Raw genomic sequence first — 22,292 nt, forward strand, 5'->3', positions numbered from 1 at the left:
ATCTTGTTGCCCCCTCCCTTGACCTGTCTATTTCACTTTGTAACCTCCTGACAGTTTACCTTGCCACATAGCTTTGTATCGTTAGCGGGTGAAGATCAGGGCCGATCTAACATTGAACGTGTATTCTCTTCTGTTGAGAACACTCCAAGCTCATCTTGGAATTTATTAGAAAATGGGAAGGTAGAGTCTGCTGCCTTTCCTGCTGTCCTAGTCTGCTTCATGGATAGGTTGATTAGAAAGCGAAGGACGGGTGATGTCTGCCTCATTCTCATTCCTATGCTTCAGTGAAATTCCACTGCTTAGGAATGAGTCGTACACTCACAGCACAGAAACTGACCTTGCAGTCCAACCAGTCCATACCAACCATAATGCCAAACTAGACTAATCTCATCTGCCTGCTCCTGACCCATATCAGTCCAAACCTTTCCTATTTATGTACTTATCCAATTGTTTTTTAAACATTTTAATCATGCCTACATCCACCACTGTCTCAGAAAGTTGATTCCACATGCGAACCATCCTCTGTTTTAAACATTTACCCCTCATGTTTTGTTTTTAAATTTCTCTTCTCTCAGCTTAAAAATGTGTCCCTAGCCTTGAAATCCCCCATCGGAGGGAAAAGGCATCCAGTATTCACCTGAAATGTACCCTTCAAGATTACATAAACCTGTACAAGGTCACCTCTCAACCTCCTAAACTCCAGTGAAAATAGTCGCAGCCTATCCAGCCTTTCTTAATAACTCCAACTTTCCCTCCATCCTGGCAACATCCTGTTAAATCTTCTGATTCCTCTCCAGCTTAATAATATCCTTCTTATAACTGGGCAATCAGAACTGGACACAGTATTCCACAAGAGACCTCACCAAAATCCTGTACAACCTCAACATGACTTCTCAACTCCTATGCTCGAAAGGACCGAGCGATGAGGGCAATCATGCCAAGTGCCTTTTTAACCACCCTGTCTATATGTGACTGAAACTTCAAAGAATTATGTACCTGAACCTCTAGGTCCCTCTGTTCCACAACACTATCCAAGGCGTCACCATTAATCGTATTGAATCCTACCCCATTTATTTTTTCCAGATTTTGAATTGCATCTGTTGTTTTTCACCCCATTGACCCATTTGATCAAGATCCCTTGTAATCTTAGAAAACTTTCTTCACTGTATACAATGCCACCAATTTTGGTGTTGTCCACAAACGTACTAACCATACCTTCTGTACTCCCATCCAAATCATTGATATAAATGACCAACAAAAAAAGGACCCAGAACCGTTCCCTGTGGACACTGGTGATAGGCCTCCTGTCTGAAAAACAGCCTTCCACCACCACACTGTCTCTGTCCTGACAGTTAAGCCTGTTCCACCATTAAGTTAGAGACCACGGCTGATCATCTACCTCATTCTACATTATCTCCATATCCTTGATGTCATTAGTCTCCAGAAATTGCTCACTTTTAGGTCTGAGCATGCTCAATGATTGGACTTCCTCAGCCCTTTTCGGGTAGAAAATACCAACAATTCACCATCCTCCAGGTTAGAAATTCTTCATTATCTCAGTCTTAAACTGCCTACCCCGATCCTGAGCGTTTATTCCCTAGTTTTGGATCTGTATGCCAGGGAAGTCCTCTCTTCATCCATCACACCCTGTAAGAACATTGTACATTTCAATTAAATCACCCCACGTTCTATGAAACTGTAAGGAAGTACAGACCTGGTACTCAATCTCTCCCTGTAAATCAATCCAGCGGTCCCAGGGATTAATCTAATGAACATGCATTGCACTCAGAATTATATACCACTTCAATAAGGGGAGGAAAACTGTGTCCTACTCAAATGAGGTCTGAGACTGTGTGCAAGTATAGCAGGATAGGTCTTTAATCCTGTGTTCAAATCTCCTTGCGATGAATGCTGATGTGCCATTTGCTCCCATAGCTGCCTGCTGCATCTGCATATAAACTTTTGTATGTCCTTGTTCAAGTCATTTAAGTCCATCTGGATGCCCACGCTTAGAGTCATAGATTTGTGGAGCATAGAAATAGACCCTTCAGTCCAACTCATCCATTCCAACTAGATATCATAAATTAATCCAGTCCCTTTTGCTAACATTTGGCCCAAATCCTTCTTAAACCTTTCCTATTCATATACCCATCCAGATGTCTTCTAAATGGTGTAATTGTACCAGCCTCCACCACTTCCTCTGCCAGCTCATTCCTTACACAGACAACCCTCTGCATGAAAAAGTTGCCCACTTAGTCCCTTTTAAATCTTTCCCCTCTCACCTTAAACCTATGTCGTCTAGTTTTGGATTCCCCCACCCCAAGGAAAAGACGTTGGCTATTCACTCTATCCATGTCCCTCATGATTTTAAGATCAGACCTCAATCTCTAACACTCTAGGGAAAACAGCCCCAACCTATTCAGCCTCTCACTGTAGCTCAAATGCTGCAATCCTGGCAACATCCTTGTGAATCTTCTGAACCTTTTTGAGTTTCGCAACATCTTTCCTGTAACAGGAAGACCAGAATTGCACACAAAGGTGGCCTAACCTATGTTCTGTATAGCTGCAACATGACCTTCTCAACTTCTTTACTCAGTGCACCTATCAATAAAGGCAAGTATACTAAACGCTAGCTTCACTATTCTATCTGGGACTCCACTTTCAAAGAACTATGAACCTGCAATCCAAGGTCTCTTTGTTCAGCGCATTCCCCAGGACCTCACCGTTAAGTGTATAAGTCCTGCCCTGATTTGCCTTTCCAAAATGCAGCACCTCACATTTATCTAAATTAAACTCCACCTGCCACTTCTCGGTCCGCCGGCCCATCTGATGCAGGTCCCATTGTATTCTGAGGTAACCTTCTGTTCACTACGCCTCCAATTTTGGTGTCATCTGAAAACTTACTAACGATACCTCCTACGTTTGCATCCAAATCATTCATATCAATGACTAAAAGCAGTGGACGCAGCACTGATCCTTGTGGCACACTGCTGGTCACAGGCCTCCAGTCTGAAAAGCAACACTCCACCACCACCCTTTGTCTTCTACCTTTGAGCCTGTTCTGTATCCACATGGCTAGTTCTCCCTGGATTCCATGTGATCTAATCTTCTAACCAGTCTACCATGTGGAACCTTGTCGAATACCTTACTAAAGTCCATATAGATCACATTCACTGCTCTGCCGTCATCAATCCTCTTCGTTACTACTTCAGAAAACTCAATCAAGTTAGTGAGATGGGATTTCCCATGCACAAAGCCATGTTTCCATCTCTCCATTTGTATAATATTCTAATTTTCTGAACTTCTTAATAATTTCACAGTTAATCAAATTATGTTCCATCTGTTGCCCAGCTCATTCCCTTAACCCGTCCAGGTCCTTTTTCAAGCTACTTTAGATTATCCTCTCAGTTCATATTCCTGCACGTTTGGTGTCATTAGGAAACTTGAAAATCTTTCAGTTAACTCACATCCAGATCATTTGTATAGATTTTGAACACTGATCCTTGTGGCATCTACTAGTAACAGCCTGCCATTCAACAAATGACCCACTTATTCCTATTGTATGTTTTCTGTCTGTTAACCTTTTCGCAATCCATACTATATTTTCTCCCAATTCCATTTGTTCCAAATTCATCTACTAACCTCCTGCAATAGGACCTTCTCTAAAACCTTCTGAAAATCCAAATATGAAAAATGACTGGTTCTCTTTAATCAATGCTACAAGCAACATAACTGCCAAAATAAAATCTGTAAGAAGTTTCCCATGTCGACTCGGCCCAATGTTACCATTCTTTTCTGAATGTCTTATCAGATTCTAACATTTTCCCGACTACTGAAGTTAAGCTAACAGGTCTTATTGAATCTGCCTCTGATGGTCGGATTACATTAGCAAAGATTTGCTATTGAATATCACAGAAAGGTGATTGCAAACTCTTGTTGGAGATCATCATTGCTCAACATACATATGACTATGTTACTTGCTTCTTATCGGCCTAAGTTGTACTGGAGAATGCTTGACTAGTTCTGAAACACAGAACTGCAGTGTTATAGCTAGGGCATTGGTAGAACCTGTAGCTGTTTCTTGCTATCATGTAGAGTAAACCTTTTGAGAAAGCCGCAAGGAATTATTTTAGAAAGCTAAAGCTGACCAGTAGGTTCCTCTATGAGGAGACCCACAGTATTTGCAACTGATTTATAAATCATATTGTGATTCCTAAGCAGCACTCAGTTTTGACTAGTAATACTCAGCTGCATAACCAACTAATGACAGAATTGTCCTACTAGTCATGGAGGCATACAGCACAGAAAAAGGGCCCTGCACCCATCAAGTCTCTCTCGGTCAAAAACAAGCACCTAACTATTCTAATCCCCTTTTCCAGCAGTTGGCTTGTAGCCTCTTATGCCTTGGCATTGCAAGTACACGTCTGAATACTTATGAGGAATTCTGTCTCTACCACTCTCTTAGATAGTGTCTTCCAGATTTCCGCTGTCCTCTGGATGAAAACATTTTTCCTCACGTCCCTTGTAACCTCCTGCCCTTTATCTTGCGTCTATGTCTCTGGTCATTGATCCTTCCATCTAGTGGAAAAGCTTCTTCCTGTCTACCCTGTGTATGTCGCATAATTTTATACTTCTCAATCCCCTCAATACCCTCTGCTCCAAGAAAACCATCCAATCAGTGGAATCTTTCGGCACGAAAACTCCCCTGCCCATTCAATATCCAGATTAATCTCTACAGCATCTCAGTGCAATTATATCCCTCCTATAATGTGAATACCAAAATTACACTCTATACTTCAACTATGGCCTAATTGGGCATTGTGTACGGTTACAGCTATGAGGTCTTTGCTCTTAAGTTCTCTGTCTTGGCTAATAAAGGTAAGTATCCCATATGCTACCTTAATCACATTTTCTACCTGTCCTACTACCTTAACGGACAGCGGGCAAGCACACCAAGATCCCTCTGATCCTTTGTGTCTGATCCCCGGGTCTTGCTGTTCTTCATGTATTGCCTCACTGTGTTTGTACAGTCCGAATGCATCTTCTCACAGCTGGCCCAATCAGGTAGGCTGATCAGAATATCTATACCCTCCTTACTGTTTACCATCCTGCCAGTTTTCATATCATTCACAAACCTGCTGTTCAAGTTATGTGAATGTTCCACAAATTAGCACCCAAAACTAGCTTGAATTTATAGTGCAAACTATGTGGGTCATATGCCCAGTAGCAATTTCTGTGCTGTTACTAAATAAGTTTAGAAAAAAACATATGGGGCAGCACATTGGCTCAGTGGATAACACTGCTACCTCACAGCGCCAGAGACTCAGGTTCGATTCCACCCTCGGATGACTGTCTGTGTGGAGTTTGCACGTTCTCCCCATGTCTGCATGGGTTTCCTTGCACAGTCCAAAGATGTGTAAGATAGTTGAATTGGCCATGCTAAATTGCCCCTTGTGTTCAAGGATGTGTTGATTAGGTGGGCTTATAGACGAAACGGGTCTGGGTGGGATTCTGTGTGGGTCGGTGTGGACTTGTTGGGCAAAAGGGCCTGTTTTCACACTGTAGGGATTCTGTGATTTTATGAAGTCATAATTTATATGTAGCACAAACAGCAAGGGTCCCAACAGTGATCCCTGTAAGACTGCATTGGACGCAGACTTCCACTCACAAAAATACCCCTCCACCCTCTGTCTCGACCTCCCAGTCACTCTGCCGATTTCTGGATCCATTTTGCCAACTTTCCTTGAATCCTGTGGGCTCTTAACTTTGCTATCGGTCTCAAATGCGGGACCTTCTCAAAATCCTTGCTAAAATTTTAGTAGATTCGCAAATGTGCCTTATCTACACATTTAGTCACTTCAAAAAATTCAGTGAAGTTGGTCAAATATGAACTCTCCTTAACAAAACTACTCTGACTTAATCCCAGCCTCTCCAAGTACAAATTAACTCCATCCCGCAGAATTCCTTCCAATAATTTCTGCTGAAGTTAGACTGACTGGCCTGTAAATTTCCCATCCTCCCTTCCAGAATAACAGTACTACATTGGCTGTCCTCGAGCCATTTGCCTCCCCTCTTCTGATATCATTGAAATTTAGTTAAGAGTTGCAAATAAGAAAACTTGGCTTCTGGTTTCCTCCAACAATTGAGAGAACTTCACTTCCAATTGCCAAACACTGGAATGATCTGTTTGCTTTGAATTTTTAAACTCCAGCTGGGTCAAAATCCTGGAACTCCTTCCTAACATGCTGTATCTAAACCTGAAGGACCATGAGGCTAGCTAACAATTCTTGATAACAAACCATGATTAGTGATAAATGCTGACCTATTTAGTGATGCCTTTATCCGACAAATGAATCAGTTGAAATTTGTTTTAGCCTTTATGACTGTATAAAAAGGGTGCTTCTAGAATCTTTTCAGCATGAAGAAGCATCACGGGTGATGATTCCTTCATGCGCCATTAGTGACAAATCACCAGTGTGGTTACTTAGTGATGGCCTGCTAGGCAATGGGGAATGTTGGCAACCCAGAGTTTGAGATCACTCATGTATCTTCTTCATTGGTACTAAGTGTTCTGAATATTCCTTGCAATGTAAATATAACAAATTTAGAGACTAATATGCATTTCTATCTATTATATGCTGCCACAGAACATTTAATCACTCTTGTTTCTGGGTTGATAGTACTTTTAAACAGACAAAGTCGAATTGAACGCCCAGAGGATTTTGATGTGCCAGCAGCATTGGCTGACTTTATTCATCAGCAGAGATTGCAGCAAAATGAACAGGACATGTGAGTGATGATTAAAGTACATCCTTGTGACTGAAGCATTAACCTGATGGCTCCAAAACTGGTACTGGGAGCAAGATTGTGAGAGTAGATGTGTCTCAGATTTGAAGACTAATGCTGTTTCTTCTTCTCCTCCACCCCCAGTGTTGAACTGGTACTCGTATAGTGGCATAGTGAAAAGATTAATGGCAATGATCAGCAAGTTGAAAGCTCTCAGCTGTGTTTGTATATCTTAGAAACAATGCTTCTTTGGTATGCGTATGCGTATGTGGGATAAGTGGACCAAACGTGAAGAAGTTTGCTGGGTATATGTGAGGTTTCTACTCTTAAAACCTTTCAGTTTATCAATTTGTATTCCACCGTCTTTTCCAGGTTTGCACATCCATATCAGCATGAGCTGAATCATTTTGAACCATCTGAGCCTGTACTTGCTAAAACAGAACCACAGGTCAGTGATGGAAAACTGATCATTGAATGTCTTGCATTTTACACTTATTTAGTTTGAAGGGGATGGTGAAATGGAACATGAATTCAGAAGTAGCAAGTCTGCGGTGTTTTTTTCTTGCCTTGCAGCAAGAGGAAAGCAGACCAAACAATCAGAGACAGTCTTGTAGGTTGAATGATTTCTGAGCAACTCTCATGATTGCGAAGTAGGGACCCTGATGTAAGAGAAGTAGAAGAAACTGGAGAAGTAGTGCAAGTAAAACAAGAGCTTAAACACATGCTACACACAGGTGTCATTTCCAGTGCATGGCTTGGTACAGCGGTCTAAGGAGATAACACGGTTTCTTCTAAGTCACAAAATGTACATGGTATGAAGAATGTTGTATTCCTGTAAACATCCAAGAAGCACCTGACTGAATGGACATAGAGGAAGGAAATAAAGGATACAGACCCTGTAAGTGAAGTCAGTTTTAGTATGGAAGGGCAAAATATCTCAGTGCAGGCTTGGAGGGTCAAAGGGCCTGTTCCTGTGTGTATTGTTCTTTGTTCTATTTACTCACAAAATAGTGAACACACAAATCAGTAAAAACTAAAGTATCTTCCAGTGACATGTCTTAGAACTCTATCACAGTGAGGATGCTGAACTCAGATTTGCTCCTTTATCCTCTATAGATGTACAACCCTCTGTCTGAGACAAACTTCCAGTTAATCACAACTTTTGATGAATTGGTGGAACTGAATGAAAAACTCTCAAAGTGTAAAGAGTTTGCAGTGGATTTGGAGGTAAGAACATAAACAGTGAGCAGATGTGCATTTTACTAAAATCGTCATAACCAAAGCATTGTCTCCAACACTTTGAGAAACTTGCTATTTGCTTATTTCAAATTCTAAAAAAGAGTTTACGCATTAAAGTTAAAACATATGACAGTTCAATTTTCAGTTTAGTTAAATGATTACTGTAGATTGTGCATGTTTCTAATTCATCTTTACATCATTGTCACATTAACACTTCATTTTTTTGTCATATCTTTTAGCTTGCCAGTGGCAGCTTTGTTTTACTCTGTAAAATATCAAGAATTTAAAGCCAGCTGCATACAAAATTCTGCCTATAGCTTGACTTGGTATAAGTTGTATAAGGAACAAGAAGTACTGTTTGATTTTATTTCTGAGCTGGAATTATTTTTTGATTAGAAAAGTAGGGTAAATTAATCTGCTCAGAGTTGTTATACAAATCTCTGGAGCAGGTGGTACTTGAACCTGGGTCTTCTAGTTCAGGAGGAAAGTGCCACTGCCCCACAAAAAGACCTCTTAAATACCACACACAGTCACCTGAAACTGAAATTGAACCCAGGTCCCTGGTGCTTTGAGGTAGCAGTGCTCACCACTAAGGTACCAAGCCGCCTATAGCTGGATGCTTTAAAGAAGGGATAGTAAGTCCTGCAGATGCTGGAGAATCTGAGATAACAAGGCTTAGAGCTGGATGAACGCAGCAGGCCAAGCAGCATCAGAGGAGCAGGAAGGCTGATGTTTCGGGCCTAGGCCCTTCTTCAGAAATGCTGAAATTTCTGAAGAAGGGACTAGGCCTGAAACGCGGCCTTTCTGCTCCTCTGATGCTTCTTGGCCTGCTGTGTTCATCCAGCTCTAAGCCTTGTTATCTCAGCTTTAAAGCAAGGCTTGGTAAACAAAAACATGTCTAATTTGTTCAGTTATGTGCATGACTGCTGGTTCCTTTTGACGCTTACTGGTAGTTCAGGAAGGGATGGTAAATGTCCTGGGGATATTTAATTGACTGCAGCAGTTCAAATTGGAGAGCCAGTCTGGACATTAAAAACCAATTAGTTGAGGCAGGTTTCAGTGTCTAAAGTTTTGTGCGCACACATTTATTTTAATTCATTCTTTCACAGGATATAGCTGTCACTTACATAGCCAGAATTTATTGCCTTTCAGGTATAGCTAAAAGTCTTGCTATGCCTCTTCAGAGGCCATTTTAAGGTTTGCCAATTTCGTCTAGGTGCAGAATCTCGCAGACCAGAAAGGATAAGAACATTGATGTGTGAGGTGACTTTATGCAAGCAATTTGGTATTTTCAAGAATTACCATTTTAGATACTCTTTTATTTTAAATAGACTAATTTAATTGCATTTAAATTCAGTTCACCTCAGAACCAAATTATAAACTGGGTTTGGCAAGCCATTTAATGTTTTCTTTGTTGTACAAGTACAGTTTAATCTTTGCATTTTATGTAATTAAGGTAATTATTGCTGCTTATTTATTCTAGTTGCGATATTCATTGGGCACTTAAAGCCTGAATCTAGTGTTAAGATTGCCTGAAGTTCTCACAAAATACTTCGAATTCTTGTAGATGTAAATGATTTGTTTGCAAAGGAAAGGGTTTCAGTTGATTATTCTCAAGTTGTGAGTTCCCGAGACAAGTTGTAAGAACCTACCTAGGTGTCAAATCGATGAAATCGTTCTCAATGCTGTGGCGAGCCAAGATTATCCTCAAAGAATACTGTCAAATATCTAAGGGAATCATTCGTACAAAGAAGGAAAGGGGAACCACATGGGCATTTTGCAATAAAATCTTCAGCAATACCTTTGCTGCAGAAATACCCTGCTATTCAGCTGTTCAATGATCCATTGAAAGCGCAAGCAAACTGCTGCTTTACTAAAGATGCTGTTTCGTTCCCATGGGCATTATTGAAGTTTTTAAAATGGAACGATAGAAAAATGCATTGGATGATAAGGTATTGAGCATTAAAAGTTGCATCTACAAGTTGTGCTGAGTTAGCTTATCTCCAACACCTAGTGGTAATTTAGGCACTGCTGTTGGTCCAAATAACCCTGAACTGGACCATGAAAATATAATCAGCAAGTTTGCCATTATTGATCATAATTCCATGACTGACACTTTATGAAGACAGAAGTAGGCAATATGTTGATTACGTGTGAAGATGAATGAGATTGCTTTGCTTCTCATTGGAATATCCCTACAACAGAATAATCTGTCAACACACATTACCTAGGGCCTCCAGGTACACTGGAAACTTTGTGTATGACCTTAAATGTATAATTTGCTTTGCTACCATATGACTTAAATATGGAAGCAATGTAGCAGAATGAGTGCATGAAATTTAATTGAAGTATTTGAACTGCCAGTTTTGTGTATTACAAACTGTCCTACATATGTTTCATAGAACAAAATAAAGAGCTGCTGATGTTGAAGATCTCAAACAAGTAAAAACAAGAATTTACTGAATAAACTCAATGGTCTGGCAGCATCTGTGAAGAGAAAAGTGTGTTAACGTTTTGAGTCCAATGACCCTTCTTCAGGCATTTCTGTTTGTTTGGTATAATAAAGAGGTGAAGTCCATTGCAGTTTTCTTTGAAAGATTAAATAAAACCAATGTCTAGTTCTTTTTTTTTTCCCCACCAGCACCATTCCTATCGGAGTTTCCTGGGATTAACTTGTTTAATACAGCTATCAACCAGGGAAGAGGATTTTATTGTTGATGCACTTGAGCTGCGCAGTGAATTGTATATCCTCAATGAAGTCTTCACTGATCCCTCCATTGTCAAGGTCAGCTCAATTCATTCAGTTTCACAATATTTCTTGGTCCAGACATTTCGATCTTCCTTACTGTCCCATTCCATCATTTGACTGCCTGCACTCCTACAATTTTGCGTTAAAATCTTTGACTTTACCCTTGTGCTACTATTCCAGAAACCCGATCAAAGTTTAACTATGTTAATTGTGCCTTTAATCACTTACCCAAATTTTCTTTTCACCATATATTTGTTCCTGTTCAGATCAATAGCTATGATGATGAATTACTAGCAACAATATCAGAAAGGCCATTGCTTAATTCCCAACATCCTTTTAAAGTCTGTCAGTCACTAATAATTTACAACTACTAACTGTTTGCAAAGGGTCTAAGTTTTGGACTGTCTCCCACCTAGTCCTAGATTTCACAATCAGAGGAGTAGTTTCTGTTTATCGATCCTTTCTTCTACATAATATCTTGAAAGCTTTAATCAAATCACTCATACTCAAAAATTACAGACTGTTGTATAAACAAGCAATCTTGTCTTGTAATGTAGACTTTGGAGTTCAGGTATCATTACAGTAACTACAGTGTTTCTGAAGGTGTGGTGCCCAACAGCTACTTGTACTCCAGGTGTGATCTGCCCACCACTTCCTATAGCTGAATGATGAAAATAACCCTCCTGTTCTCTTGATATAAAGGGACTTGTGGACCTCCAAATGTCTTTGAACCACTCTTTTCTTTAGCTTTTCATAATTCAGGAACATACTGTTTTATCCTTTTTAGATCCAAAGTTATAACCTTGTATTTGCCTACATTGAAATCTGTTTGCAAGTCTTTTATATTCACTTCATCTACAAATTACTGATTGCAATTTTGTGCCTCCAGCTGTATTGGTTACAATATTGCCTTTCTTTTCTGCTATCAGCAAATTTAAATGTATAGCTTTCTATCCAACTGCTACAGCAATGCAGCCAATCAGATTTGTCAGGCCAGACTTGCTCTTTATAAATCCAAATAAAAAAAAATTGGATGTTTAGAAAAATAGTGACTAAGTTGTATCTCTTCAGATTGACAATTCAAGACGCTACAGTATTATCTCATGATGACAGGGAAGGGTTATTTAACTGGCCCTTTTCGTAAACAGCTTCTGACTAACATTAATAGCCTATTATCTGAAACACATTTTAAGCAGCTGTATTAGTGAATCATAAACAATGACAGAAGTTTCCTTTATAACTCAGATCATTATGGTAGAGGATGTATGTCAGAAATGGGCAATATATACATCATGAATCACCCAGCTCTGAGGTTTAGATGTTTAGACTGCATAAATAGTTTCAAGCTATTTCTGATGCTGTACCTTGTTTATAACCAAATTGACGTTAGTTGCTGTCTTATAAATTTAAGGCAAGTTTATCAATAAGATTTGAATGGGCATCAGTGAAGTTAAATAACTGCTAATGTCATGCCTCACATCCTGTAATGAAAAGAGGCAAAAGGAGTATTCAAGGGAATGACGATAAACAAGTGGAAATGTATTTTTATGAAACAAGTTGGATGGCTCTTATCCTAACATCTGAGAAATGCAGATATTTTGCTTACAATACTTCTTGTAATTTAATGTCACTTAATGCAAAATTTCTGAGGAATCATTATTTTTAATAAATTGCCAGTCTGCATCATTTATTTAGTTCATGTTTTTGATCCAGAAATGACTGACTCAACATGACCAGATTGCTGATGCTTAAATCACTTTGAAATTTGTCCTCTTGATTTACTAAAGCCTGGGTGGTCTGGATCATTTTAATGTTAACAGAATGCTAAGGAACTGAATAACATAATTATTGATAAAGCTGTGATTGTCAAAGTAATGGTGGTAATTGATATTCTTCTCTAGGTAATGCTTCTAGCCAGTTGAACCCATTTAGTTCATCATAGTTCCATCTTTAATGGAACATTATAAGGTGGTCCTTGCATTGCTTGAATTTTGAAAGAGCTATGAGTAGTGTGAAGCTGTGGGCCGAAGTTCCTAGGAATTTTACTTGAGAAGGTCGTTGACATATCCCATCTTGCTTTGTTGGTCTTCATTTTTGCTAAATGCATTGGTGGGAGGACTATACCTCAAACTAAATTGCAAACAAACTACATGTGGTTCAGGAAATACTTTATTGTATGGCGGATGAGCCTAGTTATCTGACTAATATCAATCTACTTGTGTAGGTTTTCCATGGTGCCGACTCGGATATCGAATGGTTACAGAGAGATTTAGGACTTTACGTCGTTAACATGTTTGACACGCACCAAGCCGCACGTGTTCTCAACCTAGGACGGCATTCACTGGATTACCTTTTGAAACAATATTGTGATGTACAAACTGATAAACGATTCCAGCTAGCTGACTGGAGGCTGCGGTAAGAGATACAAATTGATAATTGGGAGCTAGCTTAACTCCTACATTCATCCATCAAAAGTTAGAATTTTTATTGTTATTTGGTGATTTTTTTTTTCTAGAATACCCTGTGGTTATGTATTTTATATATGGAAGTAACTATTAGGATTTTTCTTGAACTTCAATCAGATTTTATTAATTTAACTTGGTGTACTGATGTAGTTGCTGTTAATGTTAAATGATGATTACACGAAGTCACGTATACCCGTAGATGAACCATTCGAGTAGATTTACGAGATTGGTGATTGTTTTTTCTTTGTCTATTCTCGCCCACCTGTGCTTGAATGCAAAAGTCAGTTGTGTCCCCTCATTTCCCCCATCACCGTTAAGATTTTCTGCCACAGCACATAGTAACTGCACGCTGAAACTTCATGATTGACACTTAGCTATTGGGGTGTTTAGAAATATTTGTTTCTGTTTTACAGCTTTATAACTTCTTCATTTACAGACCATTGCCAGCTGAGATGTTGCAGTATGCCCAAGAAGACACTCACTATTTGTTGTATATTTATGACAAGATGAAGAATCAGTTATGGGAGCAGGGAAATGAACAGGCGAATCTCGTCCAACTGGTGTGGCATAAGAGCAGGGATATCTGTCTTAAGGTAGATTAAGGTCCTTAGTGCAATTTTTAGAAAAAAACTCAAGAATTTGAATCAATAAAAGTTTGGGATATAAAAATCACTGTTTCTAAATACTGCTGCAGTGACAGTCACCGTGCTTCAGAGTAATTCATTTCATAGGAAACATTTTGGGACATTTGATTGTGTTCTTGCAAATCTTTACTTTGGTGCAATTCATACATGCAGAGCTTATAGGCTCTGTGTATGCCTTCAGAGTTCGTCTTCTGGTTTAATTTCTTATGAGATTTCAACACTGCATGATTTTATTTTCTATTCATTTGTGGGATGTGGGCGTTGCTGGCCAACTAGCTTGCCCATCCCTGGTTGCCCTTGAGATGGTGGTGGTGAGCTGCTGCCTTGAACTGCTGCAGTCCACCTGCTGTGGGTTGACCCACAATGCTATTAGACAGGGAATTCCATAATCTTGACCCAGTGACAGTGAAGGAATGGTGATATATTTCCAAGTCTGGATGGTGAGTGACTTGGAGGGGAATTTGGAGGTGGTGGTGTTCCCAAATATCTGATGCCCTTGTCCACGGAAATGGCTGTGGGTTTGGAAGGTGACGTCAGGGGATCTTTGGTGAATTTCTGCAGGGAATCTTGTAGATAGTGCACGCTGCTGCTACTGAGCGTCGGTGGTGGAGGGAATGAATTCTTGTGGATGTAGTGCCAATCAAGCGTGCTGCATTGTCCTGGATGGTGTCAAGCTTCTTGAGTGTTGTTGGGGCTGCACTCATCCAGGCAAGTGGAGAGTATTCCATCACACTCCTGACTTTTAAATAATTTGATTTTAAATAATTTTATTTCCATGATAAGAGTTGTCAGATTAACTTAAAATTCTTTGGTATATGGTTGTTTTGACAAGAACATGAATGGCTAATTCAATTTAAAGACCATATCTCGTGGAGTAAGTTTCACATATCACAGACTGGTGATAGGTTTGCACCCAGTCAAGTTTCTCCAATATTAATTTCCATGTTCAGAATTCATGGTGGAGCTGTTTACATCCCATTGAACGATGCAAGAATTGCTTACCAGCCCACTAATACATTAGATGATTGCATTTGATTTTCCTGACTGGCAGTTGACCTTTTAGCATGCACGTTGGTTTAGAATAGAACCAGTCCTGTATAATTTGTGTTCATTTGTTTTCAGTTTGCTTTGTCCGTACCGGACAAAGGGATTTTAAATGTTGGAGCTGCATCAACTGAAATTTTTTTTGTGTTCTGGTTAGTGATGATTTGTTCCTTCATCGTTGAGAATAATGCATTGACCCATTCTCCTTTTTGTGTTATGGTAGGAACTTGCATTGGTGTAAATTTGTGGTGAAGTTCTCTAGTAAATATCTAATATGGATTTTCCTAATGCGAGCTGGGGTGGTGAACACAGCAACACAGGGAAAGATCCATGCACATTTTTCTCAGCTTTCCCTCCATTCCTGCGAGATGTATTGGCTTTTATTTAATTCTCATGGCCGCATTGTTGATATCAGTCCCTCAGTTTGAAAAATGTTAGGTGTAAACATGGCTTATCTCTCCATGCCATAACAAATCGGTTATGTAGTGTACTGGAGCCCATCACTCCTGCTCTTGCAGGACTAAAACCACGTAGGAGAAACCTTTGATTTTGATCACTTGAACATAGCCTTTTCTACTGAGAGAAATTAATGATTTAAAGTAAGGAAGTGTTTATTGTGCCTGCATCACGTTTTCTAAAATTACATGAAGTGTTTTTGATCCATTTTCAAAAATAAAGGAATCTTGGACTTAAAAGTTTTTGACCAATGTGTCTCCAAAAATATTCCAATTTCAGGAAACAATTCAGCATGTATACTTGGGTATTTAGGGTATATTTGGATATTAGTATTTCCACGTGACTTCCATTTTAGAATGTGCACACAGGATGTAAAGTAGTATTTTTGTAATCTTTTATTAATGGCAGAAATATTGCAAGCCAATTTTCACAGAAGAATCCTACCTGGAGCTGTACAGAAAGCAGAAAAAGCAACTGAACACGCAGCAGCTTACAGCGTTTCGACTACTTTATGCATGGCGGGACAGCACTTCACGACGTGAAGACGAAAGCACAGGGTATAATTGCATTGCTTATTGAACCTAAGGGAAGTGCCCCTTAGCCCGTTGGTATGTGTGGATATTGTTGCAGAGAATTAACCACAGCCAACTCCTGTTAATAATGTGCATCACTCCAAGCAGTTAATGTTCTGTAGCATTTGTACATCTTGCATATGACCAAAAATTTTAGTGTTTTGCAGACCCTGCAGATTAGGGGCGTGTGGGTGATGTAAAATCTTTAACAGTTCAGCGTAACATTCTTCTTAAATAAATATTACTGTAATTAGAGATTTATGTTCAGTGGACGCTCCCTATTTACCCTCACATTTCTGAATCACCATCTGTATTCCATTTCCTTGGGAGACTTATTGGTCATTCTTGTGGGGAAAAGGTATCAATCAAGCTTGCTTACGTGCAGGTCAGTTGATTCTTGTTTGCTCTGACACACCTCCCGCAAACACAATTTTTCCCCTATTCATACAAAGACCCCATCAAATATCACTGAAAGTAGGTTTTTGAATTTGACTTTTTTGACATCAACATTTGTGTTTTTCACATGTCTTAACAGGAGTTGCAAAAATCAACAATCTGTCTGAGAATTCACGTATCTCATGGTCTAATTTTCACTTTTGGAGAACTACATTAGCATTGCTTTCACAATTGGGAACAAAATAGAAAACCAGAATTTCTCATTCTGTCAGTCTTTCAGAATAGAAGTGCAGTTTAAACAGTGTGCTCTCAGTTCTCATTGATCTCAATCACTGTAATCTATTGGTTCTGTTTCCCTAAATGCTCTTCAGTCCCAGCAGTAGTCCAATTCCTATCAACAGTTTGAAGCGATTGTCTGCTTCACTTTATTGCACTTTGTGTGAAATGTTTTTAGAGAAGGTGGCGGAAGTAAACATTTAAGAAAAATGATTTATATTATTATTTTTAACAGGTATGTGCTACCCAATCACATGATGATCAAAATAGCAGAGGAGCTGCCGAAGTAAGTTATTCCCCCACTGTAATAATATCCGGGTGTGGCAACAAAAGGCTAACCACATTTTCATATAAGAATGAGCTGCATACTTGTCTGAGGTCAGTTTCGGGTTGGGTACTAACTATCATAAGCCAAACCTGTTAAAGCATTCCATTCTCTTGTCATCTGACCTGGCAAAGTTGCTTTTATCTTGGGTTGAGTACACTCCTAGCTCTGATTCTCCTTGTGTGTCACTCCTCCAAGACATGAAGGTTAGTTTGTCTTGCAAGGTCTTCCTGGTGGCCAACCCTAACGAATCTGGCAAGCTCACCTGAAAATGCAGCCAAAATGTTGGTCCGATATGTCAGAAGCAGTCTTGTGTGGATCTCGCACAATATAAAAGCAACATCACATGACTTATCACACATAATTAAAGATGAGAGATAATGGGAACTGCAGATGCTGGAGATTCCAAGATAATAAAATGTGAGGCTGGATGAACACAGCAGGCCAAGCAGCATCTCAGGAGCACAAAAGCTGACGTTTCGGGCCTAGACCCTTCATCAGAGAGGGGGATGGGGGGAGGGAACTGGAATAAATAGGGAGAGAGGGGGAGGCGGACCGAAGATGGAGAGTAAAGAAGATAGGTGGAGAAGGTGTGGGTGGGGAGGTAGGGAGGGGATAGGTCAGTCCAGGGAAGACGGACAGGTCAAGGAGGTGGGATGAGGTTAGTAGGTAGCTGGGGGTGCGGCTTGGGGTGGGTGGAAGGGATGGGTGAGAGGAAGAACCGGTTAGGGAGGCAGAGACAGGTTGGACTGGTTTTGGGATGCAGTGGGTGGGGGGGAAGAGCTGGGCTGGTTGTGTGGTGCAGTGGGGGGAGGGGATGAACTGGGCTGGTTTAGGGATGCAGTGGGGGAAGGGGAGATTTTGAAACTGGTGAAGTCCACATTGATACCATATGGCTGCAGGGTTCCCAGGCGGAATATGAGTTGCTGTTCCTGCAACCTTCGGGTGGCATCATTGTGGCAGTGCAGGAGGCCCATGATGGACATGTCATCAAGAGAATGGGAGGGGGAGTGGAAATGGTTTGCGACTGGGAGGTGCAGTTGTTTGTTGCGAACTGAGCGGAGGTGTTCTGCAAAGCGGTCCCCAAGCCTCCGCTTGGTTTCCCCAATGTAGAGAAAGCCGCACCGGGTACAGTGGATGCAGTATACCACATTGGCAGATGTGCAGGTGAACCTCTGCTTAATGTGGAATGTCATCTTGGGGCCTGGGATGGGGGTGAGGGAGGAGGTGTGGGGACAAGTGCATTTCCTGCGGTTGCAGGGGAAGGTGCCGGGTGTGGCTTGGGGTTGGAGGGCAGTGTGGAGCGAACAAGGGAGTCACGGAGAGAGTGGTCTCTCCGGAAAGCAGACAGGGGTGGGGATGGAAAAATGTCTTGGGTGGTGGATGCAGTATACCACATTGGCAGATGTGCAGGTGAACCTCTGCTTAATGTGGAATGTCATCTTGGGGCCTGGGATGGGGGTGAGGGAGGAGGTGTGGGGACAAGTGTAGCATTTCCTGCGGTTGCAGGGGAAGGTGCCGGGTGTGGTGGGGTTGGAGGGCAGTGTGGAGCGAACAAGGGAGTCACGGAGAGAGTGACTTAACGCCCTTGACCGCGTCTCCCGCATTTCCCGCGACACATCCCTCACACCCCGCCCCCGCCACAACCGCCCCAAGAGGATCCCCCTCGTTCTCACACACCACCCTACCAACCTCCGGATACAACGCATTATCCTCCGACACTTCCGCCATTTACAATCCGACCCCACCACCCAAGACATTTTTCCATCCCCACCCCTGTCTGCTTTCCGGAGAGACCACTCTCTCCGTGACTCCCTTGTTCGCTCCACACTGCCCTCCAACCCCACCACACCCGGCACCTTCCCCTGCAACCGCAGGAAATGCTACACTTGTCCCCACACCTCCTCCCTCACCCCCATCCCAGGCCCCAAGATGACATTCCACATTAAGCAGAGGTTCACCTGCACATCTGCCAATGTGGTATACTGCATCCACTGTACCCGGTGCGGCTTTCTCTACATTGGGGAAACCAAGCGGAGGCTTGGGGACCGCTTTGCAGAACACCTCCGCTCAGTTCGCAACAAACAACTGCACCTCCCAGTCGCAAACCATTTCCACTCCCCCTCCCATTCTCTTGATGACATGTCCATCATGGGCCTCCTGCACTGCCACAATGATGCCACCCGAAGGTTGCAGGAACAGCAACTCATATTCCGCCTGGGAACCCTGCAGCCATATGGTATCAATGTGGACTTCACCAGTTTCAAAATCTCCCCTTCCCCCACTGCATCCCTAAACCAGCCCAGTTCATCCCCTCCCCCCACTGCACCACACAACCAGCCCAGCTCTTCCCCCCCCCACCCACTGCATCCCAAAACCAGTCCAACCTGTCTCTGCCTCCCTAACCGGTTCTTCCTCTCACCCATCCCTTCCTCCCACCCCAAGCCGCACCCCCAGCTACCTACTAACCTCATCCCACCTCCTTGACCTGTCCGTCTTCCCTGGACTGACCTATCCCCTCCCTACCTCCCCACCCACACCTTCTCCACCTATCTTCTTTACTCTCCATCTTCGGTCCGCCTCCCCCTCTCTCCCTATTTATTCCAGTTCCCTCCCCCCATCCCCCTCTCTGATGAAGGGTCTAGGCCCGAAACGTCAGCTTTTGTGCTCCTGAGATGCTGCTTGGCCTGCTGTGTTCATCCAGCCTCACATTTTATTAACACATAATTAAACTTGCTTTGTGAAATTGAAATAACGACCAGCACAATTTTATGCATATAGTAACTGAAATACCTTTTTCCTTCTTAACTGTTTGAATTCCTATTTTACATGCACTCGAGAATTAAAGTTTTTCAAGTCAGTATTCTGTCAGTCAGTTGTTTGATATGTATGTTGTACAAATTTTAATCAGAATAAGTTGGGACTTAAATTGGGAAATAGGTTTTAAGCTTGAATGTATAGCACTTGTCAACAATGATCAGATGTCCCAAATGTCATTAGTGAAATCTTTCTAAAATATCATCACCACTGTAATATAGCAAACACAACAGTATTTAAATGTTAAAAAAAAGACAAAATACTTTTTAAGACCCGCTGACATCCCAGCTTTATGGCCACTGGAACTGCCTTTGAACCCCTAAGGTTTACTGTTGACCAGAAACTGACCTGAACCAACTGTATAAATATTGTAGTTACAAGGGCAGGTCAGAGGCAATGAATTCTACCACAAGTAATACCCCTCCTGCCCCACCACTTGTCTGAATGGGTGTAGCTCCAACAGCAATCAAGAAGTTTGACACTTTTTGGGCCAAACAACACCCATTTGTTTGGTACCTCAATTACCACCTTCAATATTCACTGCTTTAATCACCAATGCATAGTGCTAACAATGTGTACATTTAACAAGATGAACTGTAGTAAGTCTCCTTCAATAGCATGTTCCAAACACGTGGCATCTGCCACCAGAAAAACAAGGGCCGCAGATTTCAGGGGAGCTAATGGCCTGATGTAATATTGCTGGTCTGTTAATCCAGTGACCCAGATAATATTCTGATGAGATAATGGGAACTGCAGATGCTGGAGAATTCCAAGATAATAAAATGTGAGGCTGGATGAACACAGCAGGCCAAGCAGCTTCTCATGAGCACAAAAGCTGACGCTCTCTGATGAAGGGTCTAGGCCCGAAACATCAGCTTTTGTGCTCCTGAGATGCTGCTTGGCCTGCTGTGTTCATCCAGCCTCACATTTTATTATCTTAATATTCTGATGACTTGGGTTCAAATCTGACCATGGCAGATAGGAGAATTTGAAATCAATAAAAATCTAGAATTAAGAATCTTAATGATGATGACTCATCCATTACCCATTGTTGACAAACTCACCTGGTTCACTAATATCCTTTTCAAAAGGAAATTTCCATTCTTATTTGGTCTGGCCTAACTAAAATTTCTAATCTCTGGAACAATTCTCAAATCTTCTGCAAACTTTCTAATGCATTCATATCCTTCATTAAAGTGTGTTGCAAAAAAAAACACACCTTGCAAATTTCCCAAACAGAACATATTGTGATGGAAAACCTTATCAAGGCTGAATGAGAAAGGTAAACATTCATTAAATGCGGACCACCACTATGGAAACTCTTACATCTATTACAAACTGTGACTCCAGACCCACAGCAATGTGGCAGACTCTTAATTGCCCTCTGGCCAATCAGGGATAAGCAATAAGTGCTGGTCCAACCAGTTATGCCCTTATCCTGTGAATGAATAAAAAGAAAAGCTTGGAAGCATTGCCTGCAGTTGGTTCTCCAAGTTGCACACTATTCTGACGGAAACTGTTTTGCTGTTCCTTCACTGTCACTGAGTTTAAAATCATGGAACTTTGTTCTTCCCAGCACTGTAGGTATCACTACACCCAAAGAACAGCAACGGTTCAAAAAGAGAGCTCAATACCAACTCCAGGGCAGCTGAGAACGGGCACAAATGCTGGCTGAGTCAACAACAACATGTGCTGTGATTGTTGTAACAAGTGAAATGGGGGAGTCAATTTGTAGATTAAAAAAACTGCCACACAATGCTTTACAGGCTTGAAAATAGTTACAACCCTTGTGAGTAGGAGAGAGCTGTTATAATTTAGTCAGTCGCCACTGTTGTCTTGGAGTTCACGGCTCCAAAACTTCAGCTCACAACACTTTTTGGAAAGTCCTGCTTTAACATCACATCTGAAAGTGGGCACCTGTCGCAGTGTGACAAATCTTCAGTTTTGCCATCAGTTGTCAGTCTCAGGCCCTGGATTGGAACTTGAATTCACAACTGTTGGGTTCAGGTGAGAGTTCCACCAAATACTTTTAACCACCCACTCAGTGAGAGTGTCTCTGCGCTGGTCTACTGAACTGGCAGAATGAATCCAGGCTAATCTAGTTCAGTTTGTAATAGATATAAGAGTCCCCATAGTGGTGGTCTGCATTTAATGAATATTTACCTTTCTCATTCAGCTTTGATAAGGTTTTCCATCACAATATGTTGTGTTTGGGAAATTTGCAAGGTGTGTTTTTTCTGGCAACGCACTTTAATGAAGGATATGAATGCATTAGAAAGTTTGCAGAAGATTTGAGAATTGTTCCAGAGATTAGAAATTTTAGTTCGTTTGGAGAAGTTGGCACGGTCTTCCTCGGAAAAGGAAAAGGCTAGAAGGAGATTTAACTGAAGTTTTCAAATCATGAGGAATCTGGAGACAAACTGGGAGAAACTATTCCTGCTCAAAAGGTTTAAGAATAAGAGGGCATAGATCTAAAGTGATTTGCAAAACTAGTGAATGCGAGGCGAGAGAAAACTTCTTTAC

At 41.3% G+C, this 22,292-nt stretch overlaps 1 protein-coding gene across 1 annotated transcript in view; it reads left to right on the forward strand.

Annotated features, from left to right (window-relative positions):
- The window catches only part of exosc10 (exosome component 10), a 57,538-nt gene that overhangs the window by 6,775 nt on the left and 28,471 nt on the right, over positions 1-22,292 (forward strand). The window contains exons 6-13 of the mRNA XM_048561400.2: positions 6,681-6,789; positions 7,159-7,234; positions 7,903-8,013; positions 10,667-10,810; positions 12,999-13,189; positions 13,676-13,832; positions 15,792-15,940; positions 16,863-16,913. Of these exons, the coding sequence (XP_048417357.1) occupies positions 6,681-6,789; positions 7,159-7,234; positions 7,903-8,013; positions 10,667-10,810; positions 12,999-13,189; positions 13,676-13,832; positions 15,792-15,940; positions 16,863-16,913 (988 nt within the window). The remainder of the gene's footprint in view (positions 1-6,680; positions 6,790-7,158; positions 7,235-7,902; positions 8,014-10,666; positions 10,811-12,998; positions 13,190-13,675; positions 13,833-15,791; positions 15,941-16,862; positions 16,914-22,292) is intronic.

Source organism: Stegostoma tigrinum, chromosome 28 (genome assembly GCF_030684315.1).
Source record: "Stegostoma tigrinum isolate sSteTig4 chromosome 28, sSteTig4.hap1, whole genome shotgun sequence".
In the NCBI taxonomy this organism is placed as follows: Eukaryota; Metazoa; Chordata; class Chondrichthyes; order Orectolobiformes; family Stegostomatidae; genus Stegostoma; species Stegostoma tigrinum.